Source organism: Hevea brasiliensis, chromosome 13, assembly GCF_030052815.1.
Source record: "Hevea brasiliensis isolate MT/VB/25A 57/8 chromosome 13, ASM3005281v1, whole genome shotgun sequence".
NCBI lineage: Eukaryota > Viridiplantae > Streptophyta > Magnoliopsida > Malpighiales > Euphorbiaceae > Hevea > Hevea brasiliensis.
This window is the reverse complement of record NC_079505.1, coordinates 69918437-69943426: the sequence shown is the minus strand read 5'-3', so window position 1 is coordinate 69943426 and position 24990 is coordinate 69918437. Positions and strand designations below refer to the sequence as shown.

General features: G+C 28.9%; 2 protein-coding genes across 2 annotated transcripts; both read left to right on the top strand.

Moving 5' to 3' along the window:
- The first annotated feature begins 4346 nt into the window (after positions 1-4346).
- LOC110651698 (uncharacterized) lies at positions 4347-5210 on the top strand. The gene has a single exon (XM_021807093.2). The coding sequence runs from the start codon at positions 4591-4593 to the stop codon at positions 4978-4980; it is 390 nt and encodes a 129-aa protein (XP_021662785.2). The 5' UTR covers positions 4347-4590; the 3' UTR covers positions 4981-5210.
- A 7786-nt stretch (positions 5211-12996) lies between these two features.
- On the top strand, positions 12997-15965 carry LOC110657386 (GTP-binding nuclear protein Ran-3). The gene is made up of 8 exons (XM_021814565.2): positions 12997-13158; positions 13272-13341; positions 13815-13871; positions 13981-14098; positions 14688-14777; positions 14983-15162; positions 15264-15341; positions 15571-15965. Exons 1-8 carry the CDS (start codon positions 13156-13158, stop codon positions 15638-15640), a joined length of 666 nt encoding a protein of 221 aa, XP_021670257.1. The 5' UTR covers positions 12997-13155; the 3' UTR covers positions 15641-15965.
- Positions 15966-24990: the final 9025 nt, after the last annotated feature.

Below are 24990 nucleotides of genomic sequence, written 5' to 3'. Positions count from 1 at the left end.
ATCACTGTGTAACATATTAATCAACTTAAAAAAAATAATGTAATAATATAATTATATCAATTGTTATTGAAAAATTATATTAAATATAAAATTATATTGGCCGCTATTAAAATATTACCACATAATACATTAATTAACTTAAAAAAAGCATCACGTGACGTATCATATTCAGAGGAATTTTGGATCTCTTTCGGTATGTTTTATGTGGTATTAAATATTGCAAACAGTGGTCAATGATCATGATCACTGGCTCTACAATTCAAGCCCAGACGATATCAGTTCTGGGTGCTATACCCAACATCATAACCTGCCTGCAAACCTAAATAAATTAGGTTGAACCCTCAAAGCCCAAATATTGGAATCCAATATCTGACTCATCCCTCTTCATAATCTCTTATCTTCCCTAATGAGCTCTTTCAAATCATCAACCTAACATTCTAATCAACTTCTTCAAACCCATATATTTAATACTAATACCTTATCATTCATCTTATATTTTAAGTTCACAATGAATAGAAATGACAACAAATAAGATATTCACGAAAATCATTCTACTCAAACACGAACCTGATTAATATTTTTAAAATTTAAACTCAATTAAAATTTATTATCAACTATTCAAACTGGTCTCAAATATAATTATTATTACCTTAAAAAATATCGAACTCATTTAATTTTATATATTTTAATTAATAATATAAATAAAAATTTATTTTTTATTAATAATTTCATAAAATATTTAAATTCTATTTTATTTGAAAAAAATAAAAATTTATAAATATTATTTGAAAAATATATATATATTATATTTCATTAAATATTTATATAAACTAATTTAGGGAATAGATATGAAACACATAAAACTCAATCCCGATCTAAACTTATTACGGATATTATTTTTCAAACCTATATTATGTAAATTTATTATATTAGAGTTTGATAGAATTAAATATCAGTAAAAGTCTAACCTATTGCATCTCTGAAGGTGAACCAGGTTTAAGGAATAGTTATGGTAGTTACTATTGTAAATGCCTTGTGTAAATTCTACTATTCTAGTAATTTTGCGTAAATTATAAAAATATTCAAAGTAAATTTATTAATTAAATATCTCTAATAATTTTTATTTTTCTTTTATTTCCATTAATCCCTTTCAAGGCTGGGCCTGCTGGAGGGAGAAAAAGAACAGGAAAGAGAGGAAAAGAGTACTTTGAATTGGCTTGGACGGTTGAAGGTGATTGATTGGGATTAACGATAGAATACAAATAACATGATGGAATATTGGCTGCAAAATTTCTAAGTGTTTGTGCTGAAAAATACAAAACAAGGAAGCGAAATCCGTTCAAAGTAGGCAACTGTCCCAGCAAAACGACGGAGATGCATCAAGAGAATGAAAGAGACAGTCGGCGACTTAGCTACAGAAAGCCAGAGAGACCCCTCGGCCTTCAAGAACAAATAGCACGTGCACTGTCTTATTATGCACCTTCACCTTAATTTCCATAGGACTGCAACTGCAACTGCAACTTCGCGGGTTTTGTTATATTTTACTAAACCAATTCGATTTTGATACATTTAAATCAAATTAATAAATTAAATTATAAAATATATTAATAAATTAAATTATAAAATAAAATATATTTGATTTTCACGTTAAATAAGTTAAATTCAATTTGAATGATTTTTACTTTTTTTAATATTTTTTAGCCTTTTATAATTCAACTTTTATTAAAACTTTATATGTATATGTCGGTTTGAGTTAAAATTTTATTATTTTAATTGGAAACTCAAATAGAAAATCTGATTCATAATTATTTTTAAATTATAATCAATATTTAAATATATAAAATCATTGATTTTGATTTGAATTTATTTGAATTAATCAAATTAATTAGTTTGATAGTTTCTTTGTAGACTCCTACTCTTAGCTAGGGATGGCAATGAGTCTTATTTTTGTGAGTACCTGATCCGATCGAATCCTAATAGGATGGGTTTGGATATTATATAGTTGGGTTCGAAATAGATTTAGATTTGAAAAATAATACCTATGGTAGGTTCCGGGCAAGTTCAGATTTTATATGTTGAGCATTCGTTACTCGAATTTATTTGTATAAATACTTAATTAAATATAAAATATATATTTTGATAATAATATTTATAAATTTTTATATATTTTATTTTATATAAACTAGAATTTAAATATTTTATGAAATTTTTAAAATTTTAAAATATAAATTATTAATTAAAATAATTTTTTATATAAAATATTAATTAAAATATATAAAATTAAATGAATTCGAATTTTTTTCAGATAATAATAATCGAGTTTAAGACGGATTCGAATAATTAAAAATAAATATTAATTAAATTTAAAATAAATTTAAATTTTAATAATATTAATCAAATTTGAATTCAAATAAAATAATTTTCGTGAGTATCTAATCCATTGTCATCCCTAACTTCCAGCTTTTGAGTTTTCCTCGTTCCCAACAAATATGCGAATGACATTTAAGAAGAATTTTTTTTTTAGCTGCAAGCATATGCATTATAAGGCCCACCGAACTGAATGCACCAACATTACAAACTCAGCCGCATACAGATGCCCTAAACCCATAAATTGCTCTAATCAAACCAACACACATAAAACAAAAACAACCATGGAATACCTTGTAGTGCCGCCATCTGCTCAGAGCTAAAGTTGGACTAGAAAATTGGGAAGAAATTAGAAGCATCAATGGTAACAAGACCGCCTGAAAATCTCTAAAAACATAGAAACTGAGCACCTAGTCAACCACTGGACCCATGTCAATAGAACCAACTAAACCGCATCATTCAAAGAGGAGAAGGTGGGCATGTTACACACAACTCTAAGGTGTTTTAGTCTCTAATAGCCTTAGGTCAGCCATAGGCATGTTTAATCTAGAAGATTCCTTTGCATTCCACATCCTCCCCTCACAACATAACACTCGGCCAGCCAGAAACCAAACGTCGCAGGTAACTAGATTTGCTCTCCACTTTCTCCACACCTGCATAAAACAACCATAACCATAAAAGCTTTGTACATCGAACCCAAAAAGGAGAGCTGACCCCAAGCCTATCCAGAGAAACGAAATTCGCCCCTAAACTTTAAGGCGAGAATCAACTTTAAGTTTTGGGGCAAATTATCTCGTAGCTTTCATTTTAAGGTTTAATTATTTTTTTTTAGGCTTTTAGTATGTGAAATAATAATACTGTGTTTAGAGAAAAAAAAATATTGTGTAAAATTAAAAATGAAAAATTAATGGTGTAAAATTAAAAACAATAATAATATTATAAAATTTCCATGCATCAAATATGAAAATTTTCACGTTAGAAAAATCAATAATATTGAAAATGCATGCAAATAATTTTTCTAAATTTTTTTAAATAATCAGCTATTTTTTCATGTCATTTGAAGAAAAAAGAATAAAATATTATTTTTAAGAATATCCCTTTGAAAATCAATTTTAATCCTACATCAAACATAAAAAAAAAACATTATGTTAATAAAATCAAGAATATTGTAAAGAGCCAAAAATAATTTTTCATAATTTTTTAATAAAAAACAATTTATAAATAATTTTCATGTAAAAAAAATAGATAAAAAATAAAAAATTAATATGATATTAAAAAGGTGCTACACTACTTAAGGTTCAGGCGTGTCTCACAGACACCTTATTTCTAACAGCTGTGATGGTCTCAATTAACCTTTAATTGAAAGTTTTAGACTTATTTAATCTAAAATGTGATTTTAGACAAATTTAATCCTGCCTTAAAGTTTAAGGGTAAATTTAACTTTTTTTTTTTTTTCTATTCCGTCTTATTTGTGAATGTAAATTTTAAGATCAAGTCAAATAATGTAATTTTAAATTATTTTTTTATATTACTTTAAATATAATTATATTTATATATTAAATTCATTAACAACTAAGTTTGCAATTAAAACTCTAAAATGAGAAAATCACCCTAAATAAGGATAAATAAATATAATTTAATTTGAATCAAATCAAATTAAATATAATAAGTTGATTTATGAAATAAAATTATTTTAAAAATTTTTAAAGTATTGACTTAAATTAAAAAAATAATAAGCTCTTAAACTTATTATTAAATATATTAGTTAAAAAATATTAAAATTAATTTTAACATGCATTTAGTTATAAAAATTTTAGGATAATTAAATAATTTTTTAATTTTTTTAATATCTAAAACAGTAATTTTCCAATTTTAGGTTGAAATGAATGATTATAATATTCCAATTGTTGCTGTGGGCCGCCTGACTGTTTCTATTCACAAGTCATCTCCTTCTATCTAGATGACTAGACCTCAAGATGGCAACTAGCGAACCGGAATAGCCAGTAAAAAGTTTGTAAAAGAAGCATATACTACCCCACTTTCCTTCTCATAAAACCTCCACCTGTCCGTTTTTATCCGTTACCTTCCCTTCCTCTCCCTCGCTCTCCTTACAAATACTCCCCCAAAACACATACCCTAATCATCTCAGCTCTCGTCTTTACTATTCATTTCCTCCTACAACTCTAGGGTCTTTGAAACAGCTTGCTCTCGAAAGTCTTAGAAATGGCTACTAATCTCGTCCCCTTGGGTTACGTCGCCATCAGAGCCTCTGCTGCACCGGTTCCCCATAGATCCGACCCGAATGGTCGGAAAAGCTTTTCCTCGCCATCGGCCAACTGGTGGAGCCCGCTCTTTGGGTGGTCCTCTGAGCCCGACTACATTGGCTCTGAGAGTAAACCGGGAGATTTGCAAGAGAAAAAGGAGGTCAAATCAGAGTCGGATCTTGAGCCGAAATCGGCGAGATCTCGGTTTGCACCTGGTGGCTTCACTGAGGAGAAGGCGAAACAACTCCGCATGTTGACTAGTGATACGTCGTCGTTTCACGATGCTATGTATCACTCGGCGATAGCGTCTCGGCTCGCTTCAGACTTCAGGCGCCGATCCGATCGGTAGTCGTCCGGGGAATACGGCTAGTAACCGGATCTTTCATGTATTTCATAAATTTTTCTTCTTCTTTTCTTAATATATAAATAGTTTCGTGAGTAAAACTTAATCTGGGTTGCAGTTTCTTGATGATCATAGAGTAAGAGATGCTTAATCTTGTAATTATTTAGCTGAAAGAAACGGTATGTTTAAATTATTCATGTACAAATTTAATAAATTTCATTGCCGTTTTAATTGCAGTGTTGAGTGTTCCACAACAGAAACGACGATCATGCTTGCGTTGCTTCCGTTTTCTATTGCTTAAATTATTTATTTGGTGAAAGTTTGATTTAACGTGTAGCATATTAGCGGGCAACCATTGGATCAGAGATCAATCATTGTTATTATTTTAAATGAACTGTCACGTGTGGTGGGGTTCCTTTTCATAGCTGATTAAGCGGTGAGGAACTGAAATGCTTCGCTTGAGTAATCTGATGGACAATGGAAAGCAAGCAAGATTAAAAGCTAATCATTACAACATTAGATTAAGGCAAAGGATGATATCTAATCTCGACTTATAGATAATTAAAGTTGGGTATGGAGAACCATGCATTTGGATCCTGAGTTGGATTCCCCAACTTTTCGAGTAATTGTCAAGTATCCTAACAAGGAATATGCTTTGTCTATAAAGGATACTTGGGTTGTGAACATTATTATTATTATTATTATTATTTCTCTTGAATAAAAATTATTTTATATTTTTTTTAATCACAAAATGAACCAAGCAACTTGATAATGTCTGGAGAATATTGTCCAAATAAGCTTAGGATCCTAAAGCCTGCACAAGGAGAAATTATATAATATCTCCATTATGTAAATAAATCGATAACCAGTTATATAAAATTATAGGATAAATTGCATCAATTGTGTCTAAATTAAAGAGATTGTTTTATTTCCTTTCTCAAATTTTAACTTATTAAAATAAAATCATTTAATTTTAATTTCATTTTAGAAAAATATTCCCCAATTTTACAATAAAAAATTCTAAGTTAAAAAACAAAATTACCTTATTACTCTTCTCTTAAAAATATAATTATTATATTTTTAATTTCTTTTACTTTCATCTTTATAATCAAATTAATTAATAATTATTGATCAATAAAATTATTTTATTTTATTTATTAATATAATTATTAATTATATATTATTTATTAATTTTCTTCTTCTTATTATTAAATAATAATGGTTGCATTAAACAATAATAGTACAAAAAAAAAACTGACTAGAATACAATTTCGAGTTTTTATCTGATCATAAAACCCAATTCTTAGATTTTTCTTTTTTAATGGAAAAGCATTGCATTATTAAAAAGGTTAAACAAAACTCGAAGGAAAATTAGCTAAATAAGCATTAAAAATTGATTGTGAAAAAGAAAACGGAGAGGGACAGGGACAGGAAACGGAGAGGAGAGAGTGTCGAACAGAAGGAGAAGAGAAAGAAGGCAGGTGAGGGTAATTTAGTCCATTCAATTTTTTGAAAAAAGAAAAGCAATATATATTAATATTATAACAGGATATTATAAGTTGAGAGGATTTCTTTTTGAAATAAAATTAAAATTAAGTGATTTTATTGTATTAAATTGAAATTCAGGAAACAAAATGAAATAATGTCTTAAAATTCAGGAGCAGTTGATGCAATTTAGTTTAAAATTATAAGCATTAAATAATTTAAAAAAAAAATAATAGATATACTTCTTATTAGTTTGTCATTTTATATAAATAATATGTTTATATGCTTTCAGTATAATTTCTCCACACGGAATGATGTGATATTCAAAGCCCATCAATTTTTGGACAAAAATAAAAAATAAGAATGATTTTTCCCTCGAGAATGAAAGCTGAAAGCCGAATGCGTATGAGAAACGTGAGTAAAGTGGAGAATGATAGTGGTCCTGAAGTGAATTCATACGGTAGTGAATTTTGATCTCTATTGTCATGCAGCCTTTATTTCGTTTGTTTCTTTCTTCAACAGAAAAAGAAAGAAAAACAGGATCTTCATACAATAATTTAGCGAGATTGGGGTTAAAGAGCCCAGATATAACAATAACCCTTCGATAAACACATGGGTTGTGCAGCTATCAACTGCAGAAATGACTCAGCTTTGTACCAAAAATATGAAATGACTCTCAGTCGGCAAATGCAGCTTCAGTAAAGTTCAATTCTTTCTCAAATTTGCCTTGCAAATGCAAGTATTTTTCCACCCCCTAAAACAGCTTGGAAGATCTTGTATACCATGGCAACCTTTAGGTTGAACAATTTGTGGTTATAAGTTTTTCAATTTAGCTCAATTAATTCAGTAAAAAAGCATAACTGAATCAAATTTTAACCCTAACTTAAATGTTGCCACCTTGCCTGTTTGTGACCCTCCCTCACTTCACTTTTTTCTTGGCTAAATTGCACTCATCGTATCTCAATATATGTAATTATTTTATTTTAATTACTCAATTTTAATTTATTAAAATAAAATTCATATACTTTAATTTATTAAAATAAAATCCTTAAACTTTAATTTTTTTTTATAAAAACTCTCTCTCTTTTCTAACTTTATTATTATATTAATTAATAATTATTATCAATAAAATTATTTTATTTTAAATAAATTTGTTAATAAATTCTTAATTATATACATGTTATTTATTATTAATTAAATTTTAATTTGTAACTAGGAAAAATAATAATAATACATTTTAATTTTAAAATATATTTTATTAATATATGATATTTTATCAACCATTTAATTTTTATATAAAAAGGAAAAAACAAACAATAATTTATAGATTTATTTTGATTAAATATTAATTTAATGATACTTGAAAAAAAAGAAAATGAATCTAAAAACTTACTATTGAGACTTTTTTAAATAAAACTAAACTTGAAGATTTTATTTAAATAAATTAAAATTGAATGACTGAAATAAAATAACTACTTAAATTGAGAGACCATCAGTGTAATTTACCCTTTTTTTAATCACCGCCGCACTTGCTCCAACCCTTCCCTCTCAATCCCCTCTCTCACAGGTCAAGCACCAACAATCCACAGATCTTGCGCGTCAAGCATCACTACTGCGACTCAAGGCTCAATCAAGCATAATTGCTCCTTGTCACAACACAATCCCTCTCTGCGTTTTACCCCCCAGAGCACCAGAAATCCCTTTTTCTTTGAATGCTGCGGTTTGCATCGTAAGGGAGGAGGGTTCAGTTTGTCTACTTCACCAGATTTCGCAGCGTTTTACAAAGGAGGGGACATAGATTTCGTCGTTGCAATTTCTAGGGAAGAGTTGCTTAGTTTGAGAATTGGTGTTTTTGGGTTTGGTGCCTTGGTTGGGAATTAGTGTTCTTTGCAGATTTTTTATGAAATCTTGATGCTGTTTCTTAGTTTTGTTTATGAGCGAGTTGTTCCTGAATTTTTTTTTTCTGAGTTTTTTTAGTGTAAATTATAAGTTAGTCATTATATTAAAAATCATGGGTTAGATTCGGTAAAAAATATTTTATATATTTATAGAAAATATTTTTTATTATTTACTTGTAACATTAAACTAATAATATATGTATATATATATTTTTTTTAATAGAATTATTAAAATTTAAAAAATAAAAAATAACTTTCTTTTTAAAAAAAATAAATTATTTTTCTTCAAAATACCTAATTTTCATTTCAACAGAAAATTATTTTCTATTGTTATTTTTTTTAAAATATCCTAAATACTAAAAAATATAAAAAATATTTTCTTTAAAATAAAGAAAAACTTAATTATATCTTTTTAATTTAAAATAATTATACTTAAAGTTTTATTTTGATAACAGGCACCTTCATCTAAATTTTATAATTAATTAATTATTAATTTTATACACGAAACTCGAATAAATTATAGAATATTTGGAGTAAATGTATGCTCTCAAGTTCAGAGTCATGAATTCTATACTACTATATTAAAAAAACAATTAATTTTTTTTATGACTGATGGTGCCCTAGATGCACTTTATAATTTGCCCGAAACTCGAAACTTGTCCCATTGTGTGACTCATTACCAGGTTGACCGGCTCACCTGTTCTTCAACTGGGTCAGTGGGCTTTATATTTTTGGATTTTAGAGGTAAACCAAACTCGCCGCGCTGGTTGGGTTTGACAACATATTACATAGCTTCAGAAAAGCCCACTAAAGACTCTTCTTTACTCTAACATGGTATTTTTCACTTGACAAAAGAAGCTTCCTCATCTGGTAATTATTTCTCTAAAATACTACATTTGTACAATGCAATTATAAAACTCTTAGCTCCCAAAATGGGGCATGAGATGATGTTAACATTCCATAACAAAACTAATAAGAAAACAAACTCAAATTTCTGGAAGCTAATTCACGGCATTACAAATTTGATTATGAACCAATAAAATATGTAAGTGTAGCAACAAACCAGGTTACTCAATCCACAAGAAAATTCACTTGCTCTCAGTGTCATATAGATCTCTGTTCTGTACATATTTGTTAAGGAGAAACAGTAAAATACTTGGAAGACAATAGAAAGAAAAAGTAAATTATTTACTAGCGTCCAACATGACCATATTTTACAACTTCAAAGCATTTCATTCATGCAGGGTAGGGTACCTTATTTATAAAAGAACTCAGGCAGTGAAGTAAAACTCCCCAGAGATGTTATAAACTTTTAAGACTCAGAAGTTATACTGACTACTCCATGACAATCTTTATCCAAAGAAATGTACATAGAAAATTTTTGATACATAGTTGATGCAATTAAATTGTTATGTGAACAAAATAATAAAAGCACATAAATTCACATAATGAGTCACGTAATGGATGGTATATCATTTGCTACAGCAAGAAGCCATCATTTTCCATAGTGGTAAAGTTTAGACTTGCAGCAAAATGGATGCAGGTTTAAGTCTTTAAAGCAGCTACTTAATACATGCCAACGCATAGGATCATTTCAATATTCTCTTTCCCAAAGACCCATTTAGTGGCAAAATAACTAGGTAATGGCCATATTAAATTCTACAGTGAAATTCTGCCATCATTCCATCAACATTTGCACTCCAGTTAAATTTCCCTCGCCTCTTCAAGCTTCTCACAATCAAAATATTGAAAAAGGAAACATGCATGGGAATTTGAGTTTCTCCTACTCTTTTAAAATGGCTCAACTTTCTGTGTAGTTTATCATATAATCTTGATCCTTAATGATGAAAACAGTCTATTGTATTTGCACAATTACATCTCTGCATATCATGGAAAATTTAACAGAATGATCACATAATATCAGCTTCAGCATATGGTGAATTAATGGTATTGACCTAGTCGGACATAAAAACCAAAGGGGGACAGCACTTGTTTCAGCAACTTACAACTCTGCTGTATAGCACACTAGAACGCAGGACCAAGCTAAAAGATTTAATGATACTATGTTATTGTAAATAAAGGCATCATAGTTTCCAACTATCTATTTTCATACAGGGTCAGTACGTATATAATCATTTGTAAAAATGGGAATTTTCATGGAGCAAATATCAAGCAGCACAGCTCATAAAATACATCACAGTAATGGAACAAGAATCTACAATTGTCACATAACAAAAAATAGCAAATGAATAAAAGAACACACGACAGTGATATAGCATGATCGCTCATCCATTCACAACATTTTCTATAATCAACACAAAAAGTCAGAATCATATTGCATCATGAGAGTATCGAATTTCGTTATAACCAAAAAGCAAATTGCGAAAAGTATACACCAAGTAAAAGCCAAGGGCGAAAGCACCAACCAACACAGCCGTTAAAAGACGGCCCCTGAAAACAGGATTTCTACGCAGCGAGATTCGTACTAAAATTGACCGCCCAAAAATGTTAAAAACACTGAATGGCTGAAAACCCATCTAAGGAATCAGAAACTACACAAAAGAAAAGCTTACTGAGAGGAAGAATGGGAGCATAGACGAAAGGAACCAAGAACTTGAATGGAGGTCCATTGCTTTGCTTTCTAACTGCAGCCTCTCTTAATGGCATTCACAGATGAATCAATACCACAGAATGATCTAGAAAGAACTCGTACATATGAAAGTAGGTGCGCATCGAAACTTACCGGATACGGTGATCGGGCAATGAGGCCATATAGGGCTAGAAGGGCAGAGGATAGTCTTAAGTTGGACTAGACTCCTGCTTGATGGTAGGCAATTTTGCGTGCAAGAGCTGAACTAGCTAACCTAGTTGGATGAAACAGGGGGCGGAAGCCGCAGAACACGGCACTAAAACGGCTTAAAGGGTGAGCATAGGTCAGATTCGTTTGGAATTGCGAAAAAATCAGATAAATTGAATTTTATTACAAATCAAATTAAATTAAATTAGAAAATAATTAAATTGAATTGAATTACATTTAGTTAATTTATTAACTTGAACTTTATATTTCTTAAAATTAATAATTTTATAAAAAATTAATTTAATTAATTTTTAAAATTTTTATATTTGAAATAAAAATTTTTATTTTAATTTAAAAAATTATTTAAAAAAATAAGTAAAAATAATTAAATAAAAATTTAATTAAATTTTTTTATTATAAATCATTTATTTCAAATGAAGTTATTAATTTTATTTTTTTTATTTTAAATTCATTTTATACATAATTTTAGTTATTTTTAATTTAACTTTAAACTTTATAATAATTAAAATTTATTGATTTGATTTGATTATATTGATTTTTTATTAAATTAAATAAAATAAATTTTTAAAATTAAAAAGTAAATGAAAATTATTTAATAAAAAATAAATTAAAATTTCAAATTAAATTAATTCACATAATATTTCGGTTTAAATTGAATTATTCTCACCGCAAGTGAGGTTTAGAGTCTGCAAGAAGCTTTTTTAAAAAATTATTATTTATGTATGTTAAAAAATTAATTTAAATATTTTTACATTTTTATAATTAGAACATACTAACTTTAATTTAAAATATTTTTAATTAATATATTCAACAAGATATTTTTTTAGTAAGAAAGATAATTTTATTATTAATTCTCTTAATAATTAGTAAGAAAGATAATTTTATTATTAATTCTCTTAATAACAATACTAAATACGTCCTAACAGTTGTTTATTTGAAGAATATGATTTAAATTTTTTATTTACGTTTAATTGTATCATAAATTTTTTTATTTATTTTAATTATTATATGTTATTCAATTGCTAACTAATAATTATAATGCAAATTTACATACTTAAAATTAAAATTATTTCTAATAAAACTATTTTAAATGAAAACCTTATTATTAACATTTTAAATTAAAATAAAAACATTATAATTTAGTTAATTTTTAGAGAATATTTAATTTAACTTATAAATTAATCAAAACTATTTATAAATAGAATGTCGTAATTATATTAATATTTATTTTGATTTATAAATTAAATTTTTTTTAAATATGTTAAAATTTATAAGTAAAATAATAATTTATTTATTTATTTTAAAATTAATATTTAATCAAGTAAAAAATTATATGACCCTAATAATTTATATCAATACTCTCTCTATCTTAGTAATTATAACAGTAAATGAAATATCTTTTTTTAGTCATTTGGTTAAATTAAATTTATTTTAAATATATTTTTATTAAATATTTAAATTATTTAAAAATTAATTTTAAATAATTTTATTAAATAATTAATTATTTATTTTTAAATTAATATAAAATTTAAAAAATATATTTTAAATCAAAAATTAAAAATAAATAATTAAGTTAAATATTCTCTAATAACATTTATTTTTTATTATTATTTTTTTAAAAGCTTAATAATTTTTTTTTTTTAAAAGAAAAGCTTGGTAACTAAGTACAAATTTGAATTTGTACGCTACAATTAATGAAAAGAAAAGAGAAAATAAAATATATGGTCCATCTGCGCTTAGATCATAAGCGAAAGAGATCCGACGGTGAATTAGTGATGCAGAGCATATCCCGAACAATTATTATTACCGAAATCTGATGGTGGAAGAGAGTTGCGTCAACTTAAAGCCACGCTCTTATCTCTCCATATAAAATGCTCTTCCCCCTCTCATTTCTTCATCGCGCTCCTCTCCGTCTCAGCTGTTTCTTTACGCCAATTTTCTCTTCCTTTCGATTTCTGCTACTGCTGCTAAGTCCAATCTATGGTACGTATTCGTCTCACTCAACTTTTGGTTTCTACTCAGCTTGTTAGGGTTTTTTTTTTAAGGTATCGATCTCGTTAGCTAATCTCCATTTTGTTCGCATTTTGTTTTTCTAGGCTTTGCCAAATCAACAAACTGTCGATTATCCGAGCTTCAAGCTCGTGATTGTTGGCGATGGAGGCACTGGTAATTTCCTCCTTTTTCACTCCTTTTTATGTAATTTTTTTTTCATTTCTTGGTTGCATATTTAATTTGGTTTTCACTGTGGAATTTTTCGTTTTGGACTTTTTAATTGATATATTTAGCTAGGTTTTTATGTAGCATCAGCCTCTTGATATTCTTTTTAATTTTTCAGCTTGGATGTGATGTGGTGTCATTTGTTGTATTTATCAGTGATTGATGTGTACAGCTTTGTTCTGATTGATTTGAAAATTTTCTTTTATTTTCATTGAAAATGTTAATGCCGGGATATTGGCTTGGTGTAAAATGCTAGTTTTTTTTAATATTTATTTTAATTATTTGTTGATCTGGGATAAATGATTCATGCAAGACTATCCCATTTTGATTGTCTTCTTTTTGAACATGTATTTTGAAATTGTTTGCTCTTAGAAGAGAGATGTGGATATTTGGAATGAGCTAATTTTTTGAGATTGGTGCAGGAAAGACTACGTTTGTGAAGAGGCATCTGACAGGGGAGTTTGAGAAGAAATACGAACGTGAGTTTTTCTTCTTTAAAAAATTAGGCAAAGTTCTGCAGGGTGAATTCTATTCGCTAATTTCACTGTATTAGTACTGATTTTTCCATGTTTTCTTTGCACTCTGTAGCAACTATTGGTGTGGAAGTTCATCCACTGGATTTCTATACAAACTGTGGACAGATTCGCTTCTACTGCTGGGATACAGCTGGGCAGGAGAAATTTGGTGGTCTCAGAGATGGATATTAGTAAGTGAATAATGATTCCTTCTTTTATGGATTCAGGATTTCCATGTGAAGTGGGTTGTTTGTATTTTTGGCCATCCCCTGTCTGTTCAATTTGATCATATTCTTCCAGTGATAAGTTGAGCAGTTGCCAAATTACTTGGGATGGTTTTCACAGTAATTATGAACCATTGCTAACTAAATAACATCCTCTAATGAGATTGTTTGGTATAAGCTGGTTTCTTAGTTGCAATCAAGCATCTGATGTTTTAACAGTACAAGTATCATCAATCTTTTCCTTTTTTCTATTTTCTCATAACATGTAGAACTATTTTAATTTGATCGTTTGAGTATGAATTAGTTTCCTTCAAAAGTGAATGTAGTTGAAGTCTTTTTTAGAATAACATATGTTAGAATCATTTTCTTAATCAATTCCCTAGTATTCCAATGCTCCTAATTGTTTTACGTTTCTCCCCCTGTCCTTCCCCGTTTCATGTGCTTGAGATTGGTAGAGGGTTGTGGTGTGCATCTATTTGTGGTTTGTCATTTATTCTTATTTTATGTGACTGTTCTGTTGGTGGTGTTGTAACTTGGTTTGCCTTGCAACGTGCAGCATCCATGGCCAATGTGCTATCATTATGTTCGATGTTACAGCTCGATTGACTTACAAAAATGTTCCTACATGGCATCGTGATCTCTGCCGGTATGGCAAGAATGAAGGGAAATGTCTATTTCCATGGTGTGGACAGCTGGATCCAAGCTGTGGAAATAGTGCTTTATAATGAGTTATTTTTCTTTTATTATTCTTATTAGTGAAATTAAATAAAAAATCACCTTTAATAACCATAGAAATTCTTGATTCAAGGGTAAAAATACTTAAAAGAGTTTGCTAATTTATGTCATGCCAGAGTGTGTGAGAATATACCCATTGTTCTTTGTGGGAACAAGGTTGACGTCAAGAATAGGCAAGTCAAGGCAAAGCAGGTTACTTTTCACAGGAAGAAGAACCTCCAGTACTATGAAATATCTGCCAAGAGCAACTACAATTTTGAGAAACCTTTCTTGTACCTAGCACGCAAGCTTGCTGGGTAAGAAGATGATAACTGTTGTCACTTTTTTACTTTTTAGTGTTGGCATTCAAGTGTTTTGGATGATACTTATGGATTAATTATTTCTTTGGTGGTTGCAGGGATCCTAATCTTCACTTTGTTGCAACTCCTGCTCTTGCACCTCCTGAAGTACAAATTGATTTGGCTGCACAGCAACAGTAAGAAATTTGACTTTGTGCTTATAATGTCATTACTTAGAAATTCTTCACTATGGTACTAGTTTTGTTATGGTTCTCTGAGCATTTCCAACTGTTTGAAAGTTTTCATATTTATATTCTTGATTATAAGTTTGAAGACCAAAATTTCTAAGCTCCGTTTCTTTTAGAAAAAAAAAATGGTCTGCTTGTTTTGTTGCATTGGCTGATTGTGGTCTTGCATTTTCTGCAGGCACGAAGCTGAGCTTGCAGCAGCAGCTAGTCAGCCTCTCCCAGATGATGATGATGACACATTTGAATAGAGGACTTGACTGCCATGGGGGTGTTCATCATTTTGTGGTTTTGTGTCCATTTTACTGTATTATGCTGTCATTTTCAGAAATTTTTCATGGCAGGCTGTGGTTCGTAGGATAGTAGTCAACTGTGGTACATGGGTCTTCTTAGTTGTTTGGGTTTTGCATGTCTATGGGTACAGTGAATCTGTTGCTTGGACTTTAGGTTGGGTGTTAGGATATGGTGGTCGTAATTTTCAGTTACAAATTTCTGCGAATTTTTGGAACTTAAAAAGTGGGAAATTTGAGTTTCCATTATACAATAGAAATATCCGAGCCTGTGCATTTTAAGTTATCCTGTGTCAGTATGAAAGTTCATTTTCATAATTACTTGATATTACTACAAGTGTTATTAATTAACTTTGATGTTAGGGATATAAAGAGTCTAAAGCACCTGATAAGAATCTTTCATGGGTTTTCGGCTCTTTCATCCACATGTCAAAGCACCACAGAAATCGCTAATCACCATTTTTATACTCCTACTTGTTAGAGATCTAGATCTAGGGAGCCCAAAGTATTGGGGGGAATTCTTCTTGACGGGTTTTATGAGATAACATCCATGAATTTTACACTACATTTAATTCAAAATTTTAAGGCAATGGGTTTATGAGTTTTTCTCATTTATATGTTTTTCACTTATTTCATTTTTTTTCGATGTGGAAATTTGACACTTATATATTTTCAAATTGTTGTGCATTGTGAAAGCATATAAATTACAAATAAAATAAAGTAAGTAAAGCATATAAACTACAAATAAAACAAAGTAAGTACATAAAATATTAATATTTAAGTGGGTTCACCCTTTCGACATAGGGTTATTATGTCTACGAATATGTCATTTTTCACTATAATCAAATAAATAATCATCAATTAAAGTTCAAAATTATAATATTTATTAATTTAATTATATTCAAGGGAACTCTTACGTCAAACTTTTCATAAAAAATATATTAATTAATCTCGTAGTTTTCTTTAAATATAACTATATATATATATATATATATTATTATAACTATTACACTACAAAAGGTATTTTTAATTACAATGAGTTATAATCTCTTCTTCTTATTAGATTATGTTATTTCTTTACCTTCAGTCAAAATCTTTTTTCCTTCACAGGACTACGATGGGTAAGAGTCAAATTCTCTGTAATTGTTAAAACATTTCTCTACAATAGGCGACAGCTCTACACCATGAGCTGAAAATCACTCTTTTTTATGGATAAAGCCACTCTCTGTGGGCAAACATAAATAACTTTTTCACCGTTCTCTTATTTATAGTGTTAATTCTCTCAATACTAATCTAATTTAGAGTTTTACTTAATTTAGAAATAACACTAAAATAGAAGTTCTACTTTATATAAAATATTCTTTTTATTCTATTAAGAAATATTTTTCCCATTCAAATATCAACTATAATTTTGGGTCATAAATCTAATAATCTAAATTCATCAATTATTGCATGTCTAAAATTTTTGGGTGTCATTAAATCACTAAATCTTGATGCTTGAGCTTGAACGCTTCAAATCTTCAACTCTTCAATCTTCATCTTGAGTGTAACTTACTTCTTTTTTAAAAAATTTTCACGTTCTCAATTATTTTAATTTTGCATCGAGAGCTCCACCTTAACTTTAACTTTCCACCGCCTTAAGCCTGCATTTTCCATTTTGCATATGCAATTCCTACATGGCATGATCGACCTTTTTTGACATGAGTTGTGTGAAGACGCTTGGCAATTGGTAGTGGTGGGTGGGGAAATACTCGGTAACGGTTGGTAGGAACACGGTATGCTTTAATCTTGTGGAGCTTCACAGTCCAAAATATATCATGGGAGATGATAAAAAATTGTTTCTGGAATGTATTGTATTGAGAAGGTGGCTATCGCACCCTGTACAGGGAAAATTATGCTTTCCAATCTCCACGCCTCAAGGCTAAATAATGAGAGATGACTTTACTGATAGGTTTACCTTCGTTAACTATTTAAAAGCCAAATTAGGCGCTGTAAATAGGTGTTTAGCATTACAATTGAATAGATGTCTCTCTCCTCCAGCCCACTCCCTCCCCTAACGAGGGAACAAAAGCTGATGAATGCAAATCCACGCTAATACAAAGTGGAGAAAATGGAAATGGTGGCTACAGCAAATGGAAATCGGAAAATGGCATGGGCTTCAAGTAATTGCTGATGGTACATGAAAATAGTTAATTGTACACTAAAATCATATGAGATTTATCTTCTCGCACCTAAAAATTCATGAGTGGTGCATTGAATAATCACTTTCGGACTTCAGTCTTGGTATATGGCTATTTATCTTTGTATGTAAACCTATTTTTCACAGCCTAAACATCTCAAAAATAATTGTAATGCGTAGATAAATCAGCCTCACTCGATAATTTTCTTCCTATCACTTATTCTCCCTTCTTTCTTTCACCCTCTCCAAAAAGTCATTTTGTTTAATATAATTTGCTTTTAAATTTCTACGATCTATTTAATTTACTTTTAAGAAAACCATTTTGAAGAACTTTGAAAAGCAAATTATAGTGTTCTCACTCTTGATTCCTAACCAATTAGCTTTGATCTAGGTTTTTGGATCGATAAGCAAAATTCACTTCATCTCATCGTTTTATTAATCAGTACAATTACTGACATGATTATGAGATTGAATGGTAGGTTGTCTTATCTTAAATGGGCAAAAGACAAAGCACACCAACTGACAAAAATTTGTTGTAGCTCTAACCCTTCACTCTTCTCCCCTCTCCCTCCTCATTGTGGCAATAGAGTTGTCTCTATCGGTGTCCGTTCAAACCACGCCCAGGAGGCCTATCTGGCACTCACTGTGGCAGTGCGAACATTTTTCATCCACATCATTCCAACCAAGAGTGGGGTGACCTCTAGGGGACAGTGTCCAAATTTTCAGGGGCTAATTACCTTAATAAGGACCCATATGAGACAAAGGTAATTTAAGCTCCAGAGGCAACAGAGGGTGGCTTTCATTGTCGGTAGGTGGTCTGGCTTTCTGCTTGGGCTAATAATGCTCAACCTCCTCATATTCCTCCCTTCCAAAAGCCTCATCTTTTCAAAAGTCTACTCCTATTGCCATGGCATTGCAGTCTAGCTTCTTTCTGGTAATAGCCTATTCTCTCCTTTTTCTTTTCTTTTCTTTTTCTTTTCTTTTTTCCTCTCTTATTATGATAATAACTCTCTATGTATATGTAAATTTTCTGTTAAGTGTATACATGACATTTGCTACAACAACTCATCAGGAATATCAGTCACGACCGGAGGCAATAAAATATGTACATGTATATATACACATAAAATATTTTATAATTTTGAAGGGAAAGAAGTTAAGGAAGGTCCTGCCTGTCCTCTTGGTAGGGTAAGGTGCATATGAGAAAAAAAAAAAAAAAAACCATGTAGGTTTGGACTCTGGATTCATGTAAACTTGGAACAGGACAGGTTCTGCAATAGGAGCATGTGCTTATGCATAAATTAGGAGGATAGGAAGCAACTGTCATTGTCTATCCCATATTGAAACCTTGAGAATAGGGAAACCTGAATTTAATGCTACCACTGAAACCTTCAGATCCCTCTATCTCTCACCCTGCCTGCTTCTTATTATGATCTGGATTCTCTTGCATTCCACCAATCTCACATCACTTGAAATCTCAAAGTACTTTGTCCAATTTTGCGATTTCTATTCAACCTTCCATTTTCATTCATATATTGCAGTGGAGTTTTTTCCTTGCTACTACTTGTTGCTTCTCTGAAGACTGGGACCAACATTCGCAGAATTAAGAGCTTGGAGGAATTTGGGATTGTTGGGATCCATTCTTTTGATGAATGGGGCAAGGTTTTATTGAAAATGCACGTATTGGAAGCAGGATTTTAAATTTGCAACACCAAAATAATCCAGCTATTAAAAGCTCAGTATGATTAAATCTAATAAATAGATGACAGCTCCAAGTTAATGTTGTGCTTTTGTAGATAATGTCTGTCTAAATTATCAGCCTGTCATTCCTTGGATTGACATTCTATTTCTATTGAAATGGGCAATATTTTGAGAAATCTTAACAGAAATTCAAGCATATCAAATGTTCCCTCTGAAAAGAAATGATATCAATGATGATATGATCCATTAGTCTCACAAAACATTTATGGGTCACTGCCGTGTGTCGTCCAACTTCTTTAATAACTTGTTTCACTCACCATTATTACTGTATGGGAAGGAATTTATGGCTACTTTGGAAGGACAAGAACAAGCAACAAGAGTGCCAGATTGAAGACTGAACATAGCTGCCCCAGATTTAGACAAATAGTGCTGCCAATATTTCCTCCTTTAATTGCTTCCAACCTACATGTCTGATATCTCTCTCTCTCTCACTGTTTTTTTTTTTTTTTTTTTTTGTCTATATATATAAAATCTCAGAGGATTTTTTTTGGGACAATATTGAAATCAACTCCAATATCATTAAATTAAAGCTCACCGATAACTAAAAAAAAGTTGTATTTTCACAGAACTGCACCGTCTCAAAAAAACCTCAAAGCAATCATGATTCTTATGACCATGATCTCAACTTTGTATATAGACCGAAAGCATGTTTTAACTCCTTATTTTTCTACTTGAAAAGTCTAGTGACACACTTATACAATGGATTTTTATCTTAATTATTAAAAGAAGAACTAAATGGATTTTGTGATCATAATGAGCATCAAAATTAAAGGATAATTAAATTGGACTAATTTAGGATGTTATTAGGCTTTTTCAGTAGAAGTGAGGAGTTAATTTATATATTTAACTTTCTTAAATTTATTAAATCATGAAAATACATGGGTGATATGAGATGTTTTTAAAATTGAGGGTACTATTAAATATTTTTCATGAAGGTTGAGATTAATTTATGCATTCAGCCCCTCTCTCTCTCTCTCTCATATATATATATATATATATATATATATATATACACCATCTAAATTTACTGTTACATTTTATTCCCAAAAAAAAAAAACATTGGACTCACTTTCTCTAATTTAGACAAAAAAAGCTTTTTTTTTTTTTTTTACAGAAAGCACTATATTTCAATGCTCTTAATGTATTTTAAAATTTTCTGCGATTTAAAAATTTTATATTAAGCTTGGATTAAGAGTTTAATCTTTTAAGAAATTCTATTATTTCATTTAATTTTATTTTTTATAATAAAAAATAATAACAGAACTGAATTAAGTAATATAAATAAATAATATTCGCGAACTTCTTCGATGAGATTAGGTTCAGATCTATTATGCATACCGAGAAGTCAATTATTATACAGATTAGTTGGCGTCTTGGGTTTATGAGCTTCCTCTGGGCACGTCGTGCCTGAATTCTCCCCCAGCTGACATTCTTCCTCTACGTCAAGGCGATGCTGCTGAAATCAGTGTCAACCGACGTATTTTTCCACTGAGTTTGTTTCTTTCCTTCTTGTTGCAATATATATATATATATAATCGGGCAAGGGATTGCAATGCAAGCGATGATGGCGATTGGCGAGAGCTAAGGTGCTCTGTTCTCAGTCTCCCATCTAGCTCTCTCGTTGTCTTTGAGTTTTTGTCCTGGTGAAGGAAATTTTAGCACGGAAAAGTAAGGATGGGGCAGTGACGTTAAATGGAGAATTTTTAAATTTTTACTAGTTATTATATATATATATATATATATATATATATATATATATATATATATATATATATATATATATATATATATATATTAAACTTTCAAATTTTATTTTATAAATATAAAATTTTAAATAATTAATTTGTAATTAAATTTTCATATAATTAAGTAGTTTTAATACATCAACTTAAATTATAATAAGTAAGTCATAAAATATTAAGTTAATAGAAAATTAAAAGAATCGGTTAACTAAAAAAAAAAAAAAATTACTATATCTATGTATTTTTTTATATATAAATATTAAATTCTTCATATTCTCCTCCTTCTAAATATATATTATAAAATAAAAAGTAAAAATAAATAAATTAAAAAAAAATGTAGGAAAAGTGAAAATAATAATTAAAAAAAGAAAAAATATATTTAAATATCCTGTAATTTACGTATTTTATTAAAAGAGTTTGAGATTTCTTTTCTTACATTTAAAAGTTTGTGGTATAATATTTTTAGCATTAGATATGTATTGACATAGCGCTGACATATCATTGACACGGTATTGATGTAGCACCGAGATTGCTAATGTGGCGCTAACATTAGCATTGTATCAATAATTTTAATGCTATTATTTATTTTTAAAATTTAAGTGTAAAAAATTAAAAAGTATGAGCCTCTTAATTGTAAAAAAAAATGGATTCTAAATACTAAAAATTTAAAAATATAAAATATTTAAGTGTACTTTATCCTAAAAATTTTGAATGCTCATTTTAAATTATTATCATCATCCTTTTCTTTTGAAAATTTTCTTCCACTTTCTTGTTTTCTTTTCCTGCTAATCTATGCTGTGTAATACTAAAAATTTTTAAAATAAATTTTAAACATTTAACATATTATTTATTTATATTTTAATATTTAATAATATGATTTCCAAATGGTGTTATTATTTTAACTATTGTTGTACTATATAAATTGAGTAGAGTTGAATCCCATATTTGAATTAAATTAATTATTTTTATTATTATTATTATTATTTATTTGAGTTTGGGTTTTGAGTTCGTCTTAATTATGAAATTAGTGAATAGTAAGTGGTGGTGGAGTTAGATATCAAAATATGAGGTGCCAAGTATAAAACTGTAAAAATAATAAATCTATATATAAATATACATATATATTAATTATGTCATACATAATTTATTAAAATTATAAAATAATATAATCAATAATTAAAAATATTTTAAAATAGATAAAAACAGATGAAGTCAATTTTAACTTTTTTTCATAAAGTCAATTTTAACTTTTTTTCATAAATATAATTCATTGAATAAATATCTTATTGATAAAATTTATAAAACTAATTAAAATTGTTTATAATTTAAATAAAAATTTAATAAAAATTAATGAAAATAACAACTATATAATTAATACAAAACAAAAATTATATTATTGTAACAATTTAGGACCTATTTGATATAATTGTTGAAATTGCTTATGGGAAAATAATTTTTTTAAATATATTAATTGAGAGTATTAAAAAATAATTTAAAATTAATTTTGGTAAGTTTTAGTTATAACAACATTAAAATAATAAAATAAATTTTTTCAAATTATTTTTTTTAATAATATTTAAAATGAAACTTTTATTCAGAAAAATAATTTTGGTCTTTCAACCTCAATTCTAAACAGGCGCTTAATAAATTATATTAAATTCTAGTTAACTATTTATAATTTTAAATAATTTCATATAATTTTAATTATTTTTATTTATGAATAAAAAATTACTTAAAAATAAAAAAATAAAATAATTTTAGGTGAGTTGTTGGGACTAGGGAGGCTATGTCCCCTTTAGTCCCAATGTGGTTATGCCCCTTGACAGTAAGGTTTATTACAAGTTTTGGGGCCTTACATCAATTCCAACCCTGACTTATAAAATTAGATCATTACAGTAATGTTTTGGTTCAATTTGTATAGTATTGTTTACTTTGATTTCCTAAGCCTCACAAATTTGTTCTCTAAGCCTCACCAACATCGAGCTTAAAAGTATGCTATACAGTTAGGCAGGTCACGTCCTTATAGATATCCTTTACTTTTTTTTTTTTCTTTTTTCTATGTAGGATAGTTCATTCCCGCAATCTTTTACCTAGAAGCCTATCAAGTTAATAATCTTTAATTTCGGCATTATATGAAAAAATTTTTTGCTCATATTTTATAATTTGTTATGGAGTTATGAATCTTGCACCTCATTTTTTAATTTTGGACATTTTGGAGAAATATAGAAAGAGATAGAAGGAGAAAGATTATGAAAGAAATACAAGAAATTAAGAGAGATGAAATGAGGAGAGAAAAAAGGGAGAGAGAGACGAATAGAAGGAAATGGAGAGGAAGGGAAGAGAGATGGAGAGATTTCCAAATAAAAAGAGGGAAAGGATGAAAGACATGGAGAAAAAGAGAGATATTGGAGCAAAAGATTAAAAATATGAAAAAGAGCACTGCTAAATAGCTCAATTTGAGCTAGTTCAAATGGTACTAATGTATATAATTTTACTATTACATTCTTAAAAGAAATAAAGGAAATAACTTAAAAATAACTTCAAAGCTTGGAGTTGGTGAGGTAGCTTATTTAATTGCTCATGCAAAGGAAAGTGTGCATGCAACAAGCTATTATTGCTTGTAGCCATGCACACTATTCAAGAACTAATGATTCGAGAAGTGTGTCTATTGCATTAATGCATGCACATATGAGCTACTACGTGCAGCAGTGATGAACTAGCATAATGAATTAGATTGCAGAGAAGAATTAGATATAAATATAAAAATAAATATTACTGAACATGATATATAATTTTGACAAATAAAATTTATATTTTTGAAAAAAATAATATATATACACATTAAAGCTTGTATAATATATGTATTTCATGCAATAAAACGTTAAATGAGGATAAGTAGCCCGACTGGCATAGAAGCACGCATCCCAGCGTGGTTCAGGGTTCGAGCTCTCCTTATATCAAATGTCATTTTTTTCCATTTATAAGCGCACCTAACACAATACATTCTTTATATATGTATATATATATATATTTTTTCGTTGATTGAAAAAGTGAATGAGGGCTAATAGTCCGATTGGCACATGCTCCCAAGCATAAGATAGAGGTTTTAGGGGTTTGATCCATCCATTTGTCCCTTTTTTTTTCTTTTGTGATTCTTTATAATTATTTTCATTCCAAAATATAATATTAAATTATGATGATTGTAAGTATTTTTAAATCATAATTAACATTTTTTCTTGAAATTATAATATAACAAATTTTTAGATTTAAAATTATAAGATATATATAAATCATTTATTTATATATACCTAGTTTTACAGTATTAACACCACTTCACTACTATTAGAATAATCACCTATACAACAATCAATCGTTAAATCAACATCACTGCTACAATCACCACGTGTACAATATTACCACGATTGTCATCACTAAATCATTGTTTTTAATTTAAATATAGAGGGAGCTAGTTAAAGATATTTAGAGAATGATAGAAATAAAAATAGTTATAGACAGAGATATTAAGATTATCATATATATGAAGATAAATAGAGGGAGAGAGATATATAGAAATGTATAAATCAATATGTGTTGATTTTGAAATAACTCTTGTGTGTGTGTGTGTGTAT